Source organism: Motacilla alba, chromosome 2, assembly GCF_015832195.1.
Source record: "Motacilla alba alba isolate MOTALB_02 chromosome 2, Motacilla_alba_V1.0_pri, whole genome shotgun sequence".
Lineage (NCBI taxonomy): Eukaryota > Metazoa > Chordata > Aves > Passeriformes > Motacillidae > Motacilla > Motacilla alba.
In genome coordinates, this window is record NC_052017.1 from 117,836,962 (window position 1) to 117,859,624 (window position 22,663).

General features: G+C 40.2%; 1 protein-coding gene across 1 annotated transcript in view; it reads right to left on the bottom strand.

Annotated features, from left to right (window-relative positions):
• The window catches only part of CPA6 (carboxypeptidase A6), an 82,283-nt gene extending 60,241 nt beyond the window's left edge, over positions 1–22,042 (bottom strand). Inside the window, exon 1 of the mRNA XM_038129113.1 lies at positions 21,754–22,042. Within this exon, the coding sequence (XP_037985041.1) occupies positions 21,754–21,839 (86 nt within the window). The 5' untranslated portion in view covers positions 21,840–22,042. The remainder of the gene's footprint in view (positions 1–21,753) is intronic.
• Positions 22,043–22,663: the final 621 nt, after the last annotated feature.

Genomic DNA, 22,663 nt, shown 5'->3' on the forward strand with positions numbered 1-22,663 from the left:
AGCTGCCAATATCAAATGTTTCCCCATTGTACCAGAAGGCTTGCTGAGGCGGAGCACTTTGCAATAGAAGTCTACACCTGAAACACAGCTGGACAATGACAACAATGTGGGCAAGTGAGAAATTATGTGACATTCTGAAAGCTTGCCCATTCTGCATGGAGAGAAAAATAAAACTTTTCTGGCCAGAACTAGATGATCCTTAAGGTCCCTTCCAATGCAAACCACTCAATGGTAAATACAACAGAAAGAGTCAGTAGCCCAAATTAGCATGGAGACAACTCAGGCAGCATGTGAAATCTCCTGTCTGGGCTTAATGGCAGAGTGAAGGGAGTTTACTGCATCACCTAAACATCCTTAATACAGTGTATTTTAAGGATTCTTTTTTGTTTTCACTGTTCTGTTTTATTTTGGAACTTCTCTTCCTCTATGACAGAAAGGGGCTCTAGAATTGTAATCAACCACACTAATGTGGTCTGCATGAAATGAGTTATGGTCTTCTGACTTCTCATAAAAGAGGCTGTAGCAAGATCAGTGATGGTTAGCAATTATTGGGTTATACTCTGAATGTTGGAATATTCCAAATTTGTAGTCCATTCCTGGCAGATTCATATTGCTGTGCTTAACATGGTAGTTTTGTATTTTATGTAGTCTGTTAATACAGGCATAAACTGCTTGTAGTGATCACTACAATTAAAGCTGCTCAGGTCTGCCTGTTTGCTGGAGAAAAAACAAGGTCACTTTCAGATCTCATAATTTATATTTAGCTCATCCATCACATTTTGATTTTGGAAAAATGGTGGAAGTTAAGCTAGTCTTTTCTAAATCTTTGCCAGCTATACAGAAAAATAAATTATATAGGTATGCTAGATCATCTGCTTTTATTTTTTTTTTACAGAAGCAGCAAAGATGGTGTTAATAAATCTTACTAATATTGTAATTCGAGACAACGTAAATATAAAATAAATAATAATGAAATATTTCTTTAGTAGTAGATTTCCAAACTTTTCATCCAAACTACTACTCAACTGGGAAACAGCACAGTAAATGCATCCAAGCAGCAGATTAAAATATTCACACCAAAATGATGTCAAGTAGAAGCCCAGGAAAGGAAGTTCCAGCACAACAAGGAACCACTGAACAACATTAAAGAAAAAGGAGAAAATCAGTGCATTTTTTGCTTGTTTTTGTAAACAGAAAACTCTGAGGTGGTGTTTTAGCTCAAGGAGTACAGTCTTGAACCATAAGAAACACATGGTACAAATGAGTATTAAATGGACGACTGCATTGCAGAGTTAGCAAAGTATTCAGTGGCACTGTATGAAGGGCTGTACTGCTGGAGCCTCAGAAATCTCCAGCAATCTCACTTGCCCTACCAGAAACAGTTTCCTGCCTCTAGCAACTGTTTTTGTCACGATCCCTAGAGCAAGACAATTCCCTTTGCCTTTACTTCATGCCTCAAGCGCTTTAAATTCCTTAAATACCTCTCGATGTACTTCCAGAAAGCATATGCAATATAAAATTGCTTTGAGATTCTCTGAATGTTAGTATGGGTCAAAAGGTGGTTATCTTAATCAAAGCATCTTTATCAGAGCATTTCTATTTTGGAACAGTCTTCTCACCTAGAGTTAGCCGGACCTACCTGTGGTAGGTGACAGCCAGCTGAATACTTGGCTGGACAGTGTCACCTGCACAAGGAAGAGCAGTGTGGTGCTGAAACATTTTAAATTGTTCTCACTGATTCTGGTCACCTTTTTTCAGTAAACCAGAAATCCAAGGTAGTGTGGAGATTAACAAGGTGGTGTGAAAGGGGATGTTTTCCCCTCTGCCCTTGAGCAAGAAGCTGTGACAGCTGTGCTCAGTTTACTACAAGGGAAGCTGCCACGGGCAGACAAGCAGGTGCCTCCTCTTAAATCTTCAGCCCAGTCTCAGAAACCTCTCCAGGGCTGCTGGGACTTGCCCTGCATTTCTTAAACCCACTCATGGTAATATGACTCCATTTATAGTAATTTCACAGGTAAATACCTGGTATTAACCACTCTTGTTATTGGAGAATTTGTATTTTTTGCTATTGACATCTTGGTTTCCATAAAGGAGGGGTTCAAAAGACACCTTTGCAAATGAATGAAAGGAAGAAGTTGATACTGAGAGCTGCTGCTTTTCTATTTTTGTGTTGGGTGTGGTGTAATTACTTCATTTTTAGGCAATACAAATCTGATTACAATGTGAAAGCATTCTTCTGAAAAAGGAGCCAACAGCTGAGTAAAACTTTTAAAAATGTGCAAAGAAAGGAATCATGGATTGCTCTGCATGGAACTACTCCCTGTCGTACCCACAAATTACAAAAACAAGACATCACAAATGCAGCAGTTCCATGTTCTCTTCCAAGACATCTCAGAGATCTCAGGTATCTTTATCAATGATAAGCGATGGAGATTAGGAAGAACTCTTTGCTGCAGACATGCTGTGTAACAGCTGCAGTATTTCAGACACCTTATTCTTTAGGTGCTGGTGTTGGGAGAGGGATAGAAGCTACATAAACCTTTTAATTCAGATCAGAAGTGTACTTCTGAAGTGAGCCTGAGAGTCCCTTCCCACACATGTGTGGTTCTCACTGTGACACAGCCTCCGGGCTTGTGACACACATTGGACCAGTCTGAGGGTGCATGAACTTGATTGAACGTAAACTGAGGGATGCTCTAGGGGTACATACAATGCACCCCACACACAAACCAGCTTTTAGTCCGTGGAATGAGGTCAGCCAGACCAAAGCAAAACCCAACCAGATCCACGTAACATAGAGAACGTCTGGTCCTCAGCACCAGGTGGTCCAGTCTGATCAGAATGGTTGCACATCACTATCCGCTCACACAGAACCTGGCAGGGTGGTTATTTTGACTTAAAACGCCAAGACTTATAAGTAGGCCTCTGCTTAGATTTAAATTTAACCAAAAGTACTTTAAATTTACCAATGGTAAATTCCTGGAGGGTCATTTTTCCTACAGAAGACCACGTGTTTGAGAGGGTGGATGTATATCCTCCACCACTGCTTGTGGAAAATATTTTTCCCACTCAAATCCATGTCATTAACACATGAACTACAAGTCATCCTGTCTTCTGGAGAGAGAAATTTTGCCCTCAAATGTTTGTCATTATTGACATAACTTCTAATTTGTCAATAACTACTCATGAATTTTTTTTATTCCCAGAGAAGCAGTAAGAATCTATTAATCTATTAATTATTAATCTATTTTAAGATCAATAGATTAGATTAATATATTAAGTATTAATATATTTAGCTTCCAGAAAAAAAAATAAAATATATTTTAAATATTCCGACTGCCTTTTTTTTTTTTTTTTTTTTGCATCAGCACAAGCATGAAAAAAGCTTTACAGAAATTTCTATTCTGTCAAAGGCCAATTTAATCAAAAAACATGCAGAGTAACTTTTGTTTTTACCAGCTCTACTTGACACATGTTTTCTGCCTACAAGGGCACTATGTCACACAAGCATTGATATCTGAATGCTATCAAAGTCAGTACACACTTAAATGTGTAAAATAATCTTTCTCAGCTCCACATTAGACTCTTATGTGAAATATTACAGTTTTAAGCAAGTGTCAATGATACCAAAGCACTCTTCTTCAAAATCTCTCCATAAAATATTTTAACAATTCATTTATACATGGACATATCTTTCTAAATGTCTTTTGCAAACCCATAAATCCCCTGTTCTTACAGATTTTAGAACCTCATGCCATTAACCTAACTTTTAGAATTAGTGATGTAAAAGTGTAACTACTGATTCTGATGTTTCTAGCTTCTTTTGTCTCTTCAGTAGTCATGTTTAGCTGAATACTGAATACATTTATATTTTTAGAGTAAAATATAAAGGTCAGCCTTAAATTAAGAAGCATTCTGTCTGAGCCAATAGTGATGCATTTTACTAAGTGATTTGATAGATTTTAGGGGTTCATTTTCCTGCCCTGATGTTTGCATTTCACATTTATTTTGAAGGTCAGTTGCCAAGAGAATGAACTGTTTAAGAAATAAACTATCAGATAAAGTGAACACATGTCTAATTCCCTGGGTAGATGAGTATTTTGGGTGCTATTTGCCTCCAGGAAGCCTATTAATCTGCTAGAGTTTGATACAGCTGCCACAGCAGTAAGGGGTATCCTGGTGCACTGTTGACAATGTTGTCACTGTTGTAAATGACCACGCTCTTACACATGACCAGATAAATACGGTATAATACAGAAATACACCAGATCCATGGCTGGTCTAGGGTGTACAGCAGGGTGGCTGCTAGCTTGCCATTTGCCATCACTTAGACGTGAAAGTGAAGAGATTCCTGATTCTATAATTCTCCTTCATGCTCACATTTAATGAGTGACACCTAAAGCTTGCCTTTGGGAATCCTCTGAGGAGCAGAGTAGCTGCTGAATTCCCTTGTTACGTTACTCTTCACAGTGGAAAAAATGGGAAGAAGCAGAACTCTTTGATTTATGTTCTCTGATACTAATGCCATAAGTGGAACTATTTTATTAAATTTCAAACTAGTTCAACAGCATACTTTTATGAAAGATTGATAATCCATTCTGTGCCCACTGCTGGTCTGAGGTTTGATGGCAGTAACAATTTCTAAATAAGCACTAGATTGGAAGAGAAGTGGGAGCACCATTATCACAGGAACAGGGAGTGCAATGAAGAAGATGGAGATGAAGTGAGGGGAAAGGCTGCTTAGAAGAAATTTGACTGTCACTTGAGCACTTGAACACTTGACTGTCACTCAGCATAACACACTGGTGCAGTCAGTGGCCATTGTGACAAGTAGCACAGAGTCAGTGAGGGGTGACATCTGCAATGCTCTGTTTTCCCAGTCACTGCTGACTTCGAGTGTTCAGTTTGAGCAGACTCTAAGAGAAATTATGGATACAGAAAAACAAAAGCATTAGTCTATTCACCTGCTGGCTTTGAGTATATAGATTCACCGTGTAAACTTATTTTCTGTAATATTTCTGATATTTTTGATTACATGGTCTGTGGAGGAAAAAAAAAGGTAATTCTTAAGATTAGCATGAATATAACTGACTCCATGACTACAGAAGTATTTTATATACAGACTGAAGAGTCAGCTGTAGGCGCAAGTGCACCAGGATGCTGTAACCAGTACAGAAACTGAATAGACTAAGAGTGAACTATTTAAATTCCTCTATTTCACCTAATTTGGAAACTACAGATACTTCTTTCAAGCAATTTCATGTTTTATTAGGACTCAATATCCAGGAGATAATGAAGGCTCTTTTTTCCCTAACAGCGGATTCCATCTACTTCTAAAAGGACTAACGTGCTTTTCTGCAGAACACATTAAATCAAGATATACACAAATGGGCCCATTTGCAATCTGTGATGACATACCCAGATGATTCTAGATCCATTTTCATAACTGACAAATGCAGTTTACAGCTGACTTCCTCTAGTACTAGATTTTTGATAATAGAGCCTTGTTTTAGTAAATAAAGCAATTGAGAAGTTTCTGACCAGTCAATGGATGCATCAAGAGTCTTGTACAGATGGAAATCTTTTAATTGCTGCTTTTGAATGTCTTTGAGTGTAGAACTGTTGCTGATGCAGGATCACAACTCTTGTAGTAGTAGTAGCATATTTGTCCCAGTCCTGATCAGAAATGTATATTTACAGGCTTAGAAGAGCAAGGCCATAAGCCCTAAGCACGAGGACTGAGAGTGAAGTTTTCCTGCAGGGAGATCATCTGAAGAGAAAGAAGGGAGGGGAATAAACCTAAATATTAAATGTTAAAGCTGCTGCAACCAGGAACACATGGCAGTGCAGACAGCCCATCATTGGATAAAGCATGTGGCAAACTCAAAGACCCAATGTAAAGCTGGCAATATAGAGTCTGTTTAGGCTGCCAAAGAAACAGATGTGTCACGCCTGGAAGACTCTCTTTCTTCACTGACTCTTTGCTTATGTGTCCTGTGATTGATATCCCAAAAGTACAGCATAAAACATTTACAATTTTATGGGAGGTATTGTGATCACCAACATACCTAAGTTGTTTTTTTTCCTTTTTTGTTTTTTAATAACAAAAGGTTGAAGTTACTTCTTGCCAATTTAAAACACACAAAAAGTGAACCTTAAATAGTTTATCTTACTATTTCTAGTGCTTTGGACTTAGCTGGACTCAAAATCTGCTACCAATATGACCTAACTTATGGAGAAATGTTTGTAAAATGGAGTACAGAGTGTCTTATTTCCTTATTTCATTTAATGAACTCAGTTTACAGCTAAATAATACAAATATTTGTGTAGAAATGTGGAATGAGGTTAGGAAATTCTCATCACGATATGAATTAAGTTGAATTAACATGCATTACAGTTTCATTCACTTTGGAGAATTTAGTAACTTCTGGAGAAAGCATTTTGTTTACTATCATCTGTTCAACACATGAATTTTCTTAGCCAATACTGCCCAGAATTATGCAGGTTCCTGAATTAATGTCTGTGTTTCCCCCCAGAAATTCAATAGGTAAAAAAATCAGATGGCAGTGTTATTTACTTTATCTAAAGTGACAACAAAGCTATAAGCTTGAAGGAAAAGTATGACTTGAAAAATATTCTTTAAGCAGAGAAATAAGGCAGTAGGGTTTGGGAATCCTTTATGCTACCAAGAAAAGAAACAGAATTGACTTTTGGGGAGCTCTGCTAAACAGAAAAGCCACAGCTGTTATTAGATGGTAAGGTTTTTACCTCCACAGAGATAAAAAAAAAGGCTTAATGCTCTGAACTGAAACTTGTGAAAATTTTACCCATTTGTCCAGTAATCACCTTTTCCTCAAATTAAGGAACATTCATGTTTGGCTGGATTCTGATTTTGTTTGTTGCAATTCCATCAAAACCTCCCTGCAGTACCTTGGCTGCTCTCCCAAAACTCTTGACTGGCACAGCAGAGACTCTGTGTTTTCAAAGTCCAAGGTGTGGCTACAACTGAGTCACAGCTCGGAACAGTCACTGAATGTGACGGGATGATTTTGGCTCTTCTACTGGAAGAAGGCAGGGTGGTGAAGGGGCTGCTAGGAAAGCCTCAGGACCCTGACAACACACAGCAAGTTCCATTAGTGCCACTCTCCATGCTGGAGATCTGAGGTAATAAGCAGATGTTTTATGCATTGTTAAAACAACTTACAATTGATTTCTTGAGACATGCTGTTGCATCTGTTTATTACTTGATTGTTAAAAAGCATTACCACATTGATTATTTGTTTAACATGAATCTGGAACATAATTTGCTAAACTACAACAAACCACAAATGCAGAGATCTCCTTTAAATATTGTGCCTTTGTCATTGAGATACCAAACTTGCCCTTTGAGGTTTTACATCATTCATTTTGTTTAGAGAATTCACTGCTGTGCCCTCAGAATAAACCCCTCCATGCTGCAGAAGCTGGATTTATGAAACATGGTGTAAACATGTTCTGCCTAAGAGCAGGCAGACAGCAAATGCCTAGGGCATTCTGTAATTGTCCTGGGAACACAGTTTCTAAATCATGTCAGATTTATTACTGTAATTTTCATTACATACCTGATACAGTAAATGTTTCTTAAGGTTTTATAGTTTTTATCTGAAAAAGACAGATTGTTTAGTCTACCTGACTGCATGACATCATGCTGTTCATACTTTCTGTATGAAAGACAGCTATCTTTGTGTATGTTGCTTTGACTTGCCAGGTTTGGAGGTATCATGGATAATGATGCACGTATCTTTGTGAAGGTATAAAAATATACTTGTAACTTTTAGTGAAAAAGGACACTGGGTCCCTTGTCACTAAACGGGTGTGTTACACTGGACTGAAATGACCAGAGTAGATTATGTCTCTCAGAGCTATTGTTTATGACCTCTTGCTTACTCCTCTTTTTTGATCCCTATTTCCAACTCTCACAGAGAGAAAACTACTAAACCCAAGAAAAGACACCAACAAAATCCAAAGGAATGCAGCAGACCAGGATACCAAGTTCAGAGGGTGTCAGTTGTGCTCAGGTATCTGTTATTTCTCAGCATTGCTCACATCTACTCAACATATTACAAAACAGAGCTTTGTCTGTTGATACTTGATGAAAATATTAAGTATGATTTAAGATATCTCTTGATAAAATTACTCACAAAAATTAATGAAACGCTGAAGAGAGCTGCTATCTCCTTAAACAAATCATCCCATCAGCATTTCTTCCCTTTTGTCCAATTGAAATCAAATCCCTAAATTGGAAATATTCGTAATTGCAAAAAATTGTTGAGCTTATTTTCACCTGATAAGATTGTTATTTATCATACTGTCTGGGCCCACTGTCCAAAAGACCTGTTTTAGAGCTGAAACTGCTATTGCCTAATTACACTGCAGCCACAGAACAGCAAATATCAGGAACTATGTGCTGAGCCAGCAGGTAGTAAAATGCCTCAATCCCTACCCAGAATGGTTCTGCAGGATGTTTACGAGGACAGATGAGGACAATGAAGAACAAGAGAGGTGAGAACTGAGAGGCAGGTATGAGGAAAAGGAGCAGGTTTTTACACAGCAAGCTGCAATCTCAGCTCAGCACCTGCACAGACAGCAAAAGCAAAGGTTCTTTGAAAAAAGACAGCTGAGAAACTAAGCGCACAGGGCTTCTGTGAGAGAACTTTTTGATGCCAAATGCTATTTCCATCAGGGAGCTGCTGCTTGCCAAGATATGTCCCCCAAGCAGCATTTTCACTAAAAAATCTCCTGCTGCTGCTGCAGCACCCAGTGTTTTTATGAGACAGAGCTTCTATGTGCTTACTCCCATCTAAAGGTGAAATGCTGAGCTAGGGAAGGTTGGTTGGTTGATTTGATCTTGCTGAGTTTTTAGCAGGTAAATAGGATGTGTCTCAATTTGACTGAAATGGTCTCAAAGAGTGAAATCTTAGATGAAAAAAATATATAATGTCTGTATTGTTTTATGCTATCTTGAATGCATGAATTATGAACTTCTGCTTTGCTCTATATTTTCTCCTCGAAAAGGACAGCTGCTTTGATGGGATTTATCAAAAATGCAAACAAATGTTTTTTTTTTTTAATTAGCAGCAACAGTACATGTCCATTAAACACTAAATACAGAATCCAGATGGACAGTTGTGTTTATTTTTTATTTTATTTTTTTAAATCCAGCTAATATCACATTCTCTGCTTTTATATGCTTTCAATTTAAATTTTATTTTTTTACACTGTACACTGGGATAAATTCATAGGGTGAATTCATTTCCATTTGCAATTATTGCAGTCTATAAAGCTGCAATGGGCAAAATATTTGCATTTTGAGCTACAATTCATACGTTGTGTCAATTAATACCACACAAATGTAGAGTTTTAAAAACTCCATAAATTGTTGGCTCCATATTTCTGCAGCTTCTTTCTTATTACACTTTTTTTGTGACCATCTATCATTACATCAAGTTTCATGGAAGATGGAGCTGGCATGCTCCATGGCTAAGAACAAGCTGCCAAACACTTATATTATGCAAGAAACAGCACAATATATGAGGTGATACGTTATGTTTATGGTGGAATTTTGGTTTTTTCTGTCTCAAATGAAAAACATATCTCTTTGTTGTGCTTCCATTTTTTGCTTTTGTGAAATAGAGAGGAGTGACCTAAGCCATACATCAGGATAATGTGTGGCCAAAACAGCAGAGGCCTCTTTGGCTGCCAAGCTCAACCACGAGGCAACATTTCCTTCAGTTAATCCTTAACATAACATAAGACAACTCTTACTTCTCTCTTCATAAACTGTAATTTAAAACTCTCCCTTCCTAGTTTCACATGAGCAATGATTAATCTTAAAACAACAAAATCCCACACGCAATGGGGACACAAGTTTTGAATGCAGTGAGGAGTGTGTGGTGTTCCTGTTTTATGAGCAAGACGTCATTGCTAAAAGCCAGCATCTGTGTGTTCCTCACAGTCAACAGATTCTGGTCTTGTTCTGAGATTACTTCATTGTATGGCATCTGGTGTTTTACAGCCATGCAGTTTAGAAATAAATACTGTCTCTGCAATTTTATAACTTTAGAAATATTACCTTGTATTCACCCATTTATTTAGTCTTGTAAGAAGCAAAGTTCTTTATACAACAACTAATTTAAAAATTACTCCTTTGTTTTTTTGAAATTTGTGCTATTTTTCTTTCTCCTGAAAAAAGTAATATTTTCCAGTGAGCCACAGGGATTTTTGTTGCTACATCCACCCTAATAGTTAATTTTTCCACTGGGTGCTGTAAAACTGGTCCTCCCACAAAGATCCCTGCATTTCCCTTCTGCATAGTCCTTTTTTTGTTTGTTCAAATTATTTTATATTTCAGAAGAATTGTTATTTTGCATTTTTATTGGCCAGCTATTAGCTACTCCACTAAGACTGCATTTCATTAGCTCTAACAAGATAACTGAAACCTGGTACATCCATTACTTGTGGCATAAACATTTAAAATGTATGTGTCTTCCCTCAGCTAATGTCACTTCACAGTAAATACACCTGAATATTAGGAAGCTCTTTCCTCAGTTTTCACAGGCCTGTGCCCTTTAACCACCCAGGAGAAGGCTTTCCCTCTCCTGCATGCTTCTTTTTTCCTGATATAACTGTGCAGGCTGCAGTGGCGTGACTTGCTGCAGGCTCTGCGACCAAATGCCTTCTGATTCAAAGACCACCCCGAGTGCAGTTGTCACACATAAAAGCTCACATGTATTTTTGCAGTAGAGATGATGGTCACCGGATTAAAGGCAAACAATGCAGAAAGATCAGATTTCACAGAGGAAAGTGTCCATCCGTCATTCTCTGCTATTCTGTACCCTAAACTGTTTCATGGCACTGTCTCGCTGTCTGCAAATTGTTGGGACTGATCTCATGTGACAAGGTGCAATCTGTAGGTTTTGCCCTTACTCTTATAGATTTGTTTGGCAAAAGCAAAAAAATCAGGGTTTCCTGGTCAATGGAGCCCTTCACTTACCATTCCTCTGTGGACCTTTCATAGGATTTGGAGAGGTTGCCCCTCTTAAAGGAGAGGCGTAAGGCTTAACTCATCCTGAGCACCACTCTATACTGACTCCTTAACACGGAGGACAGTGACTTTACCCCACTTTTCCATAATCACCCAGAGGCTTAAGATAACCAATTTTTTAATGGTTCTATACTGTTTCCTCATGTTTGTGGATAGTACATGCTAATCATTACAAACTGTCCTGCGCCTTGGTCAGGCAGGGCAGCCTGTGCTGACTACCAGACTTTTGAAGTGCCTTTTTGTCCATCATTTATCAAAAAGTAAGAAAACCACGAGTTATCTTATGAAAAAGGGGTAATAAGTCCAATGAAAAGTGATGAACATAGGAAAAATAACTCACTGGTGGGTGGCATGCCCTCTAAGAACTAAGAATAAAGGGAGTGGATGCTAGCAGGGGCACTGATGTCTTGTAGTCTCCAGGTCTGTGACCCCTCTTAAATTGCTTCTGAACTGCCAAAGCACCTGAACTCACCGGACACCTACTTTCTAATTTGATAAGAGATTTTTTGGCAGGTAAGGCTAGATGGAAGGCCTTGAAAAATATAACTATTTCATGTGGCCAACAACATATGCTGGAGACAGGAGGAAAGTCCAAGTTCTCCCTCACCCATTTTGAGCCTGAAATACCCACATTTCTGTCTCTGTGTTGGCCCAGAATCACCGGGCAAGAGTAGATCAGCAATCTGATCATCAGCAACATGATCTGATCAAGTAGATCATGTGTCTGTCTGTCAGAGATTGATAAAAAAACTTCACTGAGAGGGTTGTCAAGCATTGGAACAGGCTGTCCCCAGACATGGTTGAATCACCAATCTCAGCCATTCCTGGGGGTCTTCAAAAGACATATGGATGTGGTGCTTAGAAACATGGTTCAGTAGTGGACTCTGCTGCGTTAGGTCACCAGTTGGACTCAGCAATCTTCAAGGTCTTTTATAAACGAAACAATTCTATGGTTCTATGATTCTATGACCACATGATGTCCCTTTGCCTGGGGCCTCTGAGAGATATGATACACCGAATGTGCTCAGACACTGCACAGCCATGGCAAGCACACAGGGTTCCTCCCAAGACCTGGTCTGGACACAGGAGCCCTCTGTTCCTGCGTTTCCTGCTCCTCACAGCTGCTTCAGAGGGAGAATAACCACTCTCTCCAGGACAACTTAGTGTTCAACAGAAAAAACCTTTCCAGTAAGTGATCAAAACCTGCATAATTAAATATTTCACTTTATATTCTAGACTAGGCTTTGGAAAATACATCAGGAATTATTTTTATGCTGCTGGATAGTGAATACAAAAGATTTTATCCTTTTGCATTTATTTATCTTTTACAAAAGATTTATACACAAATGCTTTGATTTCCTCTGAAGCTTTTTTGGCCGTATCAAAACATGACTACATGTTTGACTATTTCAAAACTAAGAGAGCTGCTTCTGGTAAAAGCAAAATAAAAGAACCTGAGCTGAACAAACTGAAGGTGAAACTGTTTGATTTTTCACATGGAAAAGAAAATTACTTAGATTTTATGTTCTATGAATGATCTCCATTTACATTTTTTACCGTTGTTGCTACCACAGGCAGATGGATCAGGGATCCTGCCTGTTAATAAGGGAGCAGGATAAGGACACGCTGTGCTGTCTTTGTGCCGCTGGGTATGTTTACCCTGTGTGTTACTGGCAAGGACACAAGCTCATTCTGCAGAGAGATCTGAGTTACCAACCCAGGCTTGGCATTGTGCTTGCACAGTGACTCCTGTTATTTGGTGTAAATTTTGGGCAGAGCACATTTTTGGCTGGGCTGCACAGTTCAAGTATTATTTCCCTGAAAGGTGAAAGAGGTTCAAGGTTTATTTCTCTGAAAATATGAAACTGTGCTGTGACAAAAAAGACAGAGCTACTAATAAAACATACTTAATTAAATGTCTTCCCTGCTTTTTTGCCATGCAATAACTATTTTTGCCTAATGTCAACCTATTTAATAAGTAGAGGCTATTTTTTCTGTAGGCCCTATCCATGCCAGTCTTGTTCATTAGATAAAGAAGGACTCACAGCTTCTTCAGACATTAGGCATAATGAAATCCCTTTGCTTAAAAGCCCCACAGGATGATGATTAGTAGCAAGGTTAAATTTTTCTTTGGTTTTGCAATTTGAGGAAAATACTTATTTGAAAATAAGCATCATACTATTCTCTCTTTGGGTCTGAAATACTCATTTGCGATTGTTACATTGGCACAGGTCTAGAGAGGAATCTGGCAGTCGGGACTGAGCAAGACACCAAATTCTGCTGAGGAAAACACACGGTGTGCTCCTTGGAATGCACACCTGGGATAAACTGGTTTCAGACAACTGTCTCCAGTGCATAGGGAGACAACAGACTCAAGGTACACAGGCAGGTACCAAAAACCCAGCCATTCCTTCCCCTTCCCTGTGCTGAAGAGGCTCTGCAGCAGCCAAATCACAACCTGATAAGCTGTCAATTAGTCCCAGGGGAAAAAAAATGAAGAAGTGGGGTTTTTTTCCACTCTGGGCTCCTGGCATTGTCTTGCTGCAGGCAGAGACGTGCCAGTCCCTGAGCAGAGACTGCACATCTGGATGAGCAGCAGCACAACTGACTGCTGTGGCAGCAGGTGGCCACTAGTGTGACTACAGCAGGGTTTGGCTGTATGACTGCACTGCAGCCTCAGAGTAGCACCTGGTGGTAATCTTGGTAGGAGTACAGTGGAATAAATTGAAGAGTTTTTCATTAGGCCTGCTAAAGTAATTTAGAATAGCTTGGGTTGGAAGGAAACTTTAAAAGCCATCTACTTCAATGTCCCTGGAGGGACATCTTTCACTAGTTCAGTTTGCCCAGAGAGGTGGGAGATGATCCATCACTGGAATCCTTCAAGGTCAGGTTAGATGGCGTTCTGGGCAACCAGAGCTGTTCCAGTACATTGTTCCAGTGTTTCAGTGTTCTCATTGTAGAAGATTTCGTTCATCTATCTCATCTAAATCAACCCTCTTTTAGTTTAAAACCATTACCCATTGTCCTACCGCTACAGGTTCTGCTAAATGCTTGTCCCCATCTTTCTTGTAAGCTCCCTCTAAGTACTGAGAGGTGGTGATGGGGTCTCCTTGGAGTCTTCTCCAGGCTGAACAACCCCAGCTCTCACAGCCTTTCCTCACAGGAGAGGTGCTCCAGTCCTCTGACCATTTTCATGATCCTCCTCTGGACTTGTTCCGACAGGTCCATGTCCTTCTTATGTTGTGCTCCCCAGAGCTGGATGCACTGGAGCGCTCCAGGTGGGGTCTCATGAGTCTGGAGCAGATGGGCAGAATCACCTCCCTCGACCTGCTGCCATACTTCTGTTGGTGCTGCCCAGGATATGTTTGACTTTCTGGGCTGTGAATGCCCAGAGATTATTTTTAATCTCAACTAAAAAGAGCTTCTTTTTTTATCTCTGAGTCAACCATGAGGTGTTGCTAACTGTATCATTACTATTCTGAAGATATTTGAAATATAGTATGATATAAGAAACATTAGTTTTTTCTTACAATAATTTTACCAAAAGAAACCCCCTACAAACTCATTTTCAAGGTCCTGCTGTGGTAGTCTCCCCTGTATCACAGCCTTACCTGAGCTGCAGAACATAAAGAAAAGAAAAACTGTTTTGATTTGGTAGGCTACATCTATTCTTTCCACGGCTGTATTTAAGCAACCTAGAACATCTCTTTGGAAAATGCTGTTCTGTGTATTGTTTTGTGTGGCAACTTTATGGCGTGGATTCTCTTTAAATAAATACACTTTAAGTCCCATTGTTCCCCAGAGGAAGAGGAGGCTTAGTAGAGCATTGTTCTCCAGAGCATTCAGCCTACACAGGCAGACACAGAAGGAAAGAGTTCATACTCCCTGTCCACTGCTGGATTCCAGCTCCCATCCCATCCTCCTAATTTGGCAAGTTCAAGGTACAAAATAATTTTAAAAAATGGATTTTATTGTCCTCATCCATTTGTTAGTCTGAGTATATTTCAGAGTAATTGGGCTTACCTACTCTCAGGTCCCTTCCATAAAATGCAGTTTTGGAGTTTTCTTTGCAGATATTTTCCTGAAAATCAGTCTGTTTAAAGCCTAATTCTGATCTGATATACTGAGGTGCGAATTAGTAGCACCCTTGAAACTCATGCACATTTTGCTGTAATACCAACATCAAATCAGAACCATAACTTTGTACCCATGTGTACAGTCATGTGAATAAAGCCTTTAAATCAAAACCATAATTAACTGAAAAAAAAAAAATAGAATTAGGCTTAATTGTCTCCAGAATTTTGCTGACTGTGGATGTGTCCTTGCAAATCTGAAACCAGCAAAAAAAATGTGGGTATTTTACCCACAGCAGAGTTTTCAGAGAGAGGTCTAAGGTATAACCATAATTATTGGTTCTCATTTTCCAACAAAACCTGCTTATGGTAAATAGGATGGAGAGCATGGATTTCACTTGCTTTCTGCAGGAAAAAAAATACTGACAACATAAATATGTAAGTTACATGGACACGGGGCAGTAACGATGCTGTTTCTTTTAAATTATTTTCTATTTTTACTTTGTATTGAGAAAAATTCTTTTAATCTCTTGCCTGAGAGCAGAACAAATCATATTGCCTGAGCAGTAAAAATACTGACTGTTGGCCTACACTGCTGTTCTCAGTTTTAGTGCTATATGCATGCTCACAGAAAGTTTTGCTTGCAGAACTGGAGAGATGCCCAATATATGATCACTATAATTGCTTTTTTTGTTGACTTTTGCATGAACATTATGCACACAGTGACCTCTTAAACACTATGTTCTACTACAGAAGAGTGAGTACAGTTTCTGTTATGTATTCAGAAGTAAAATTAAGGAGGAAACACAAGTGAAGAGCCCTTCTGCAAAACAGATGACAGAGTTTACCTCCAGGAGATAGTGAGAGATGATTGATGGTGTCCATTCGCCTTCAACTGGATACAACAATAAGTGTTTCCTACAGCATTTTGACCATGTAAGGCCATTTCAGATGTGTGGATGACATTCTTACAGATACTAGAATTTCAGGAGACGAGACTTTGGGATCCTGTTTATTGTGCAGTGAGGGATACAGTCCTATGCAGTGCATGAAGCTAAGGGTTCCCTATAAAATATCAGCAGTGTATTCAAGAAAAGCAGATTTTTAATCTCCCTTTTTCAAATTCATTCCTTTCAGAACTGTGAGTTTCCTTCTGGACTAAAAGTAGGTTCCACTGTCTTTTATGTGAATTGCTCACATATTTTAGATTCCTTTTTTCTTTAACTAAAAAAAAAAAAATCAATAGATATGTAATTTATATAGTGTCTGTCCCCTGTTAAGTGCTTGCTAAGTCCTGTACAAAACGTTCAGATTTAAGAACTTCATTTTAAGGAGCCTATGAGTGTGAACTCACAGGAGCAGCATCTGCAAGTGAGTATAGTGTAGAAGTGGGAGCTTTGGAGCTCACTGCAACCACTACCAGAAGCTCTGAGAAAAGCTGTATTTCTTTTCCTGCTTAGTTTCATGAGACAGTGAAGCTGGTGTATCGAAAGAGGATGTTTCAAACTGAGGGTCTAGGCAGATTTTACATGTGAATTCCTTATTTTTAAAAGTATCTTTTTCTAAGTACCTCTTAGATGTATCCCAGTTGTTGTTTTTGTTTTTTTTGTTGTTTTTTTTTTTTTTTCAGAACATAGTTGTTGGATCCAACCCTGAACATGAATTTTCTTTAATAATAGACAACATTCTCATTTGTAAGATACACACTTCTAAAAATGAGGAAAGTGTGTTTACTGGAATTTCTTTTACACTTACTGAAAGGCCATAGGTTGCATATAAGTTAGGAAACCTAGGACAGGTTCAAAGCTCCTAAGTATGGGCACAAGCCTTGCCCATGCCTTGATATTTTATATCTTGCCTTGCTTTCCATGCTTTTTTTCCACATCTTCTCTAGCTGTAGAGGTCAGAAGCCACAGCACCAGACAATGGTGTCCCAGTTTGGATAAGTATGGGAACCAGGCTCACATGGTGACATGAACCTGGGTATCAGTTTAGACACAGCCATAATAAATTGGGAGCCTCCTTGCCTGGCATGCACCTCACCTAGGTAATGAGGATGTGTGGACTGTTCCAATTATTTTGAAAAAAAAATTAAAATAGGGAAAGAAAGAGCAACTGAAACACTTCATATTTTTCGCTTATAATGAGGAGAGCAGAAAAACTTTAAAAGGTAAATTCATCATGCTTGGACATAAAGGAGAAAAATAATAAAAAATTGATTTTTTTCCTATAGGACAACATAAATATTATTGTGCAGGGGGAACATCAGGTAATGAGAAAGCACATAATTAGAGCTGAGGTGTTGGGACAAGAATAGGTAAGTGGTCCCAAAGCTGTTGTGGATTTCACTGATCTGTGCTGGTTTTAGGAATCAGTGGTGTTTGACTACAGAATTATTGGTTATTTTAAAAAAAGGATTCTTAAATTATTTTTGCTAGAGAGCTCACAGCTTTTCACCTCTTAGAAGCTCCCTGACACCATCCAGAGAAGCACTAAGTTTGGTTTTCATCTGAATGAATATAATTACCTTCCCTCTCATGCTGTTGGTGTGCTTTCCAAATGCTTTTTTTTGCCAGTTGTGTTCATGACATTTTACTTCTGCTTGGGGGTGGGGAGGGACAGCCGAGCAGCAGGGAGAAAGAACTTTTTTTAAATAGCAGAGCTTTTAGTCCCTGATTAAAACATTTGGAAAAAATCTGCAGAGGGAATAGCACAGGAGGAGTTCCTTTCCACTTCTCTATTCCCTCAGCAACTCATTTTCGTCACACTCCCATGTGTTTTTTCCATGAGACAGAACAATTGCCAGCCATTGTGTGTAAGGTACTGTGGGATCAGAGGTACTTAGTTATGGTATGCAGGGGTATTAATGGGCATTAAAATACCTGAAATTTGCTGAATGCTCTCAGATTTGATATCTGTCCTTATCTGCATGAACAGTTGGTTTATGCAATTTTCTGGATGTCATGTCCCAGTAGCTACAGCTCATTATATCTTGAATTACAGAACATTTCTTTACTGTTCTCTGTTTCCTTGCTATCCACCTCCACACGACTCCCAGGTTATTTTATGTGGTTGTTACACAGTAAGCATGTACCATAGCCTTCATCTGACCAAAAGAAATTATAATTTTCTGCAGTACTGCAACCCACTGAAGAATAACATTTTGCAAGAGTTGATCCATCTTGATTCAATATTTTTAAAGACACAAATCTTGCAACAAAAACCTCAGAGAAAAACTGGACAAGTTATTTCAGCCTTTGTCTGCACTTGGTCATTTGCAAATAAGAGAAGAGGTGAGAGGAGGAACACTTCTGAAAAGGCTTTGGAAGAACAAAAAGTGGAGGAGAAATCGGAGGCAACATGCTGAGCCACCATGTACAGGTGGAGGTACATGAACTGAAGTAAAAAGATCATAGTAGTGATTTTTAAAGAACAAATGAGAGAGATACTTTCTATTCTAAGAAATCTTGACCTCCTAATGGGAAGCTAACTCCTTCTTCATATGATTCCCAAGAGTAGGAAGATTGGTGCATTTGATAAAAAACCCTCACAAAACTCCATCTGTTCCAGCACCCTGCTCTGTAAACCATTAAAAGGTTCCTACTAGATTCATTTTATGTCTCCTGCTTCCTGTAACTGGAAGAAAATGAAGAAAATCAGTGAATAACTGATCTCTATCTACTAGGTCCATGTGACTCAGAGTTTATAGATATCTCTTAGAGCCTAAATTGTTTCTACTGGAGACCAAAGAGTTCTAGTTTACTTGGTTATTTCAGGAACTTAAACCATTCCCATGTATTTGGTTATCCCTGTTGCTCTGGTGTGAGCTTCTGGTAATTGCCTCCAGAAAAATCCCCTTGAATATTCCACATCTACTCTGTCCAAACCCTGATATGTGTATTTGTCTCCCACTTATCCACTTCCCCTGGAATGTTTGGACAGAACATACAAATGCAGGAAGGAAAAAAGTATGCGTGAGTATAGTTTTGAATTTGCTGTAGGGGAGCTCTTGAGTTCCTTCAGGCTGAACTCCTGCTTATAGTGTGAGGCAGAAGGCAAATACAACTGTCCCTCAGTCTTTCCAAGAGCTCTGAGTGCTTCTTCCTCTTTGTTGAGACTCCCCAAATATTTGCTGACTTCCCAAAGGTATGTAGAACACATTTACTTAAAGATGTGCCCATATGGCATACCTGGCCTGCTTGACATAGTTTGGAGGAACACGAGCACTTCCAGTTAGTTCATTGTCTTGGGTCTGAGTCCTCAGCTAAAGAGTTACAATTATGTGTGCCTCCAAGTGCTAACCTAAGTTTATGAGAAACGTTTCCATTGCTTTTTAAAAATTTTATTTTCCCCTCTCATTCTTTTGCCCTAATTATACTAATGCCTTTTGCCTTTATGGTACAGCTTCCGACACAATAGAAATTACTAGGATTCACAGATGTTTTTTGGTGCAAAAAGAAGTCAGTTTGTTGGGACACCCCTCTCTATGGTGAACTTTCACAAACTATTCACCACCTAATGGCTTTCTCAAAAAACCCTACCAAAATTTTTTCCCCTGAGTGACAGTCAGGTTCAGTAGTAATGGCAATACTTGCTCAACTGATTCTAATCAATGGCGCACACAGAAGAATTTAACTCATCCTGCCCAGGACACTGTGATGATGACAGATGGACAAGATATATTTGTAACTCTGTAGAAATCTCCATGCCATTTCAAATTAACTTTCCATCATCTTTTATTGACACAAATAATGCCAGGATAGTAGAAATGGAAAATATTAGTAAAGGGGGGAAAAATATTAGTAGAGTAGGAAAAATATTAGCTTGTTTTTCCAGTTTGTGTTACACATGTGGTACACATTCTGGTTTCTGTTTCAAATATTGGCCACATTTTCAGCAAGGCTTGTAAATGTATCTTGGCCCCCTACTACAATTGCCTATTGACTAAGAGTTCTTATAATTAACTCTAGCTTTTTTTTTTTTTTTTTTGCTTTTCTTTTTGGGCAGTGATTTTCTTGTCCAACTTCCAACTTTTGGAAGCTGATTAGAAGTCTCATTTTTTTGGACTAGAGTCTATGCAAAGGCTTCTAAAACAGAGATCAACAAAAGAGAATTTGGACAGGTCTTTCATGTGTCACCTTGTGAATATGAAGTTCTGAAACAATAAAATTATTTTTAAAACTTTGAACAAAATTCTTCTGTTACATTAATGAGCAGAGGTACAATATTTGAATTTTTATGCACGTTATTCTCTTTGAAACAACTTGATTAGAGCTGATGATGTCACTTACGTGGAGGATAGTAAAATGTGTATTTTGACATTTAGTTGAAAGTAGTAGATAACTTATGTGATTAATATTCAGAAAAATTTAAGCACCAGCCCTGACAATGTGTTATTCATCTCAATGTCATCTGGAAACAAAAGGAATGCTATCTTGAATTTAAATTCAAGACCATGGAGACCATGCCTGTGCTATGGGCTTCAGACAGAGAGAACAGAGCTGTTGCACAAAACTTACAGTGGGACCCTGGCTTTAAGGAACAGTTTAGTTTTCTGTCGTGCTGTTTTTTGGCACTGTCAGGAGCATTCCTGACTGTGGTGGCCTGTTTGATTTCGCAGCACAGACAGATACTGGAACGTGAGGAACTGACCAGAGATGGCAAAACAGCTGTCAAGTGTTTAACTATTTTCTATCACTAATAGTGACTCAGGGGTGAATGGCTTCATATCACATTACCAATTCCTTGAAGCTTAGGGAATGTTTTTTTAAACTTCATTTTAGAAGGGGAATTCCTATGCTTGGCTTGGTTACTCCAATAAAATAAAAAGTACTTACTTCCACAGAGAGGTGTGCTTTTCCTGATGCATTTGCTGGTCACTTTGAAAGAATTTTATATCGTATATTGACACATGCCACTGGCTTCTAATGCTCCTATATTTGACTGCCTTTTATTTGCATCCTAAACTTATTATGTTAAATACTTACTAAAACCAAAGTCTTTATACTGGGCAAAGAACATACACTTCGGAGGCATGCTCACTTTTTACTACTGCTTAGTTCAATCTTTCCCTTTGTAACACAAATTTGAACTGCCGCTGGAACAAAAAAAGAAAAGTCTAGTTTGAAATGCACGTGCAAGTTTTAGTCCCCACTTGCTTTCAGTAGAGTTCCCTTATTGCTTGGACTTCTATGCATTCTCTAATATAAGCGCACACTGTTCAACTTTTTAGAAACAATTTAAGGTTTCCCTATAATTGTATCCTAAAGGAAATACGGATCTTCATTCATTTCAGAGCACAGTGGAACCTCAAAACCCTGTATTTCCCCCCTGCATAATCGCAATTCCCTTTTCCACAAGGACACTCAAACTTTTTTTTCTTTTCCCCCAGCGTAGCATCCTTCCTTTGGCCAGCGGAGACTCGCAGCAGCTTTTTCAAGAACTACATGCTACAACCGCCAGCAAACAAGCCCACGACCAGGTCGGCGGCGGGAGGGGCGCCCGGACACGCAGACACCAGCCGGCTCCGGCCGGCGGAGCGGAGGGAGCGCGGCCGCGGTGCTGCGCCCGGGCGGAGCGGGGCGCGGGCGGACTTACCCGGCGTAGCGGCCGCGGTGGCCGCGGAGCGGTAGCGCAGCCTGGAGGCAGAGCAGACAAAGGGGCAGGAGCCCGCGGAGCGGCATCGTGCGGGGCCGCGCCGGCACGGCCGGCACCGTCACTGCCGGCACAGCCACCCCCGGCACCGGCACCCCCGGCACCGGCACCCCCGGCACCGGCACCGCTGCCGCGCCCGCCCCAGGTGGCGGCTGGTGCCGCGCACACAAAGCCGGGGCCGGAGCGGGAGGAGCGGGGCGCTCGGAGGTGTCGCTGGTCGCCAGCGGCGAGGGCAGAAAGCCGGCGGAGGACGCCCGTCGGCCGCCGCCCCGCCGCGCCTGGGCACCGGGATCGGGATCGGGATGGGGATGGGGACGGGACGGGGACGGGACTGGGCGGGGAGGCGCCCGCCCGCCCGCCGGGGAGGGCCGGGGTGCGGGGGGTGCGCGGCCCCGCCGCCGCCCTGCCCGGGGGGAGCCCGGGGACGGCAAGGGCCCGGCGGGACGAGGGATGCGGCGGGGTGAGCTTCGGCTGCAGGTGCGGCGAGGCGGCCGGGCAAGGGCTGCTTAACGCGCACTCAGCGGCATCGGGGAATTATCGATGAGGTTTCCCTGGCTGGGCAAGAGCTGAGGCTGATGAGAGGGCAGGGACACACTTCATGAAACAAAGAGTCCATTAGGAACCATAAAGGCAGGAGAAGGTGGGATTTCAGTTTACTGCTCTGGTCAAAATGTTGTGTCTGAGTAGTGAGAATGGAAGAGACACTGATACAATAGAATGAATTAAAAGCCCAGCATGTTTTTAAAACGGGACTTCTGCTGTCTCATCCACACTGGTGAGGATGAAAGATCCATGCAAAGATATGCCATCGGAGCACTGAGAATAACAAGGAATACGGGGAGAATTTTGCTGC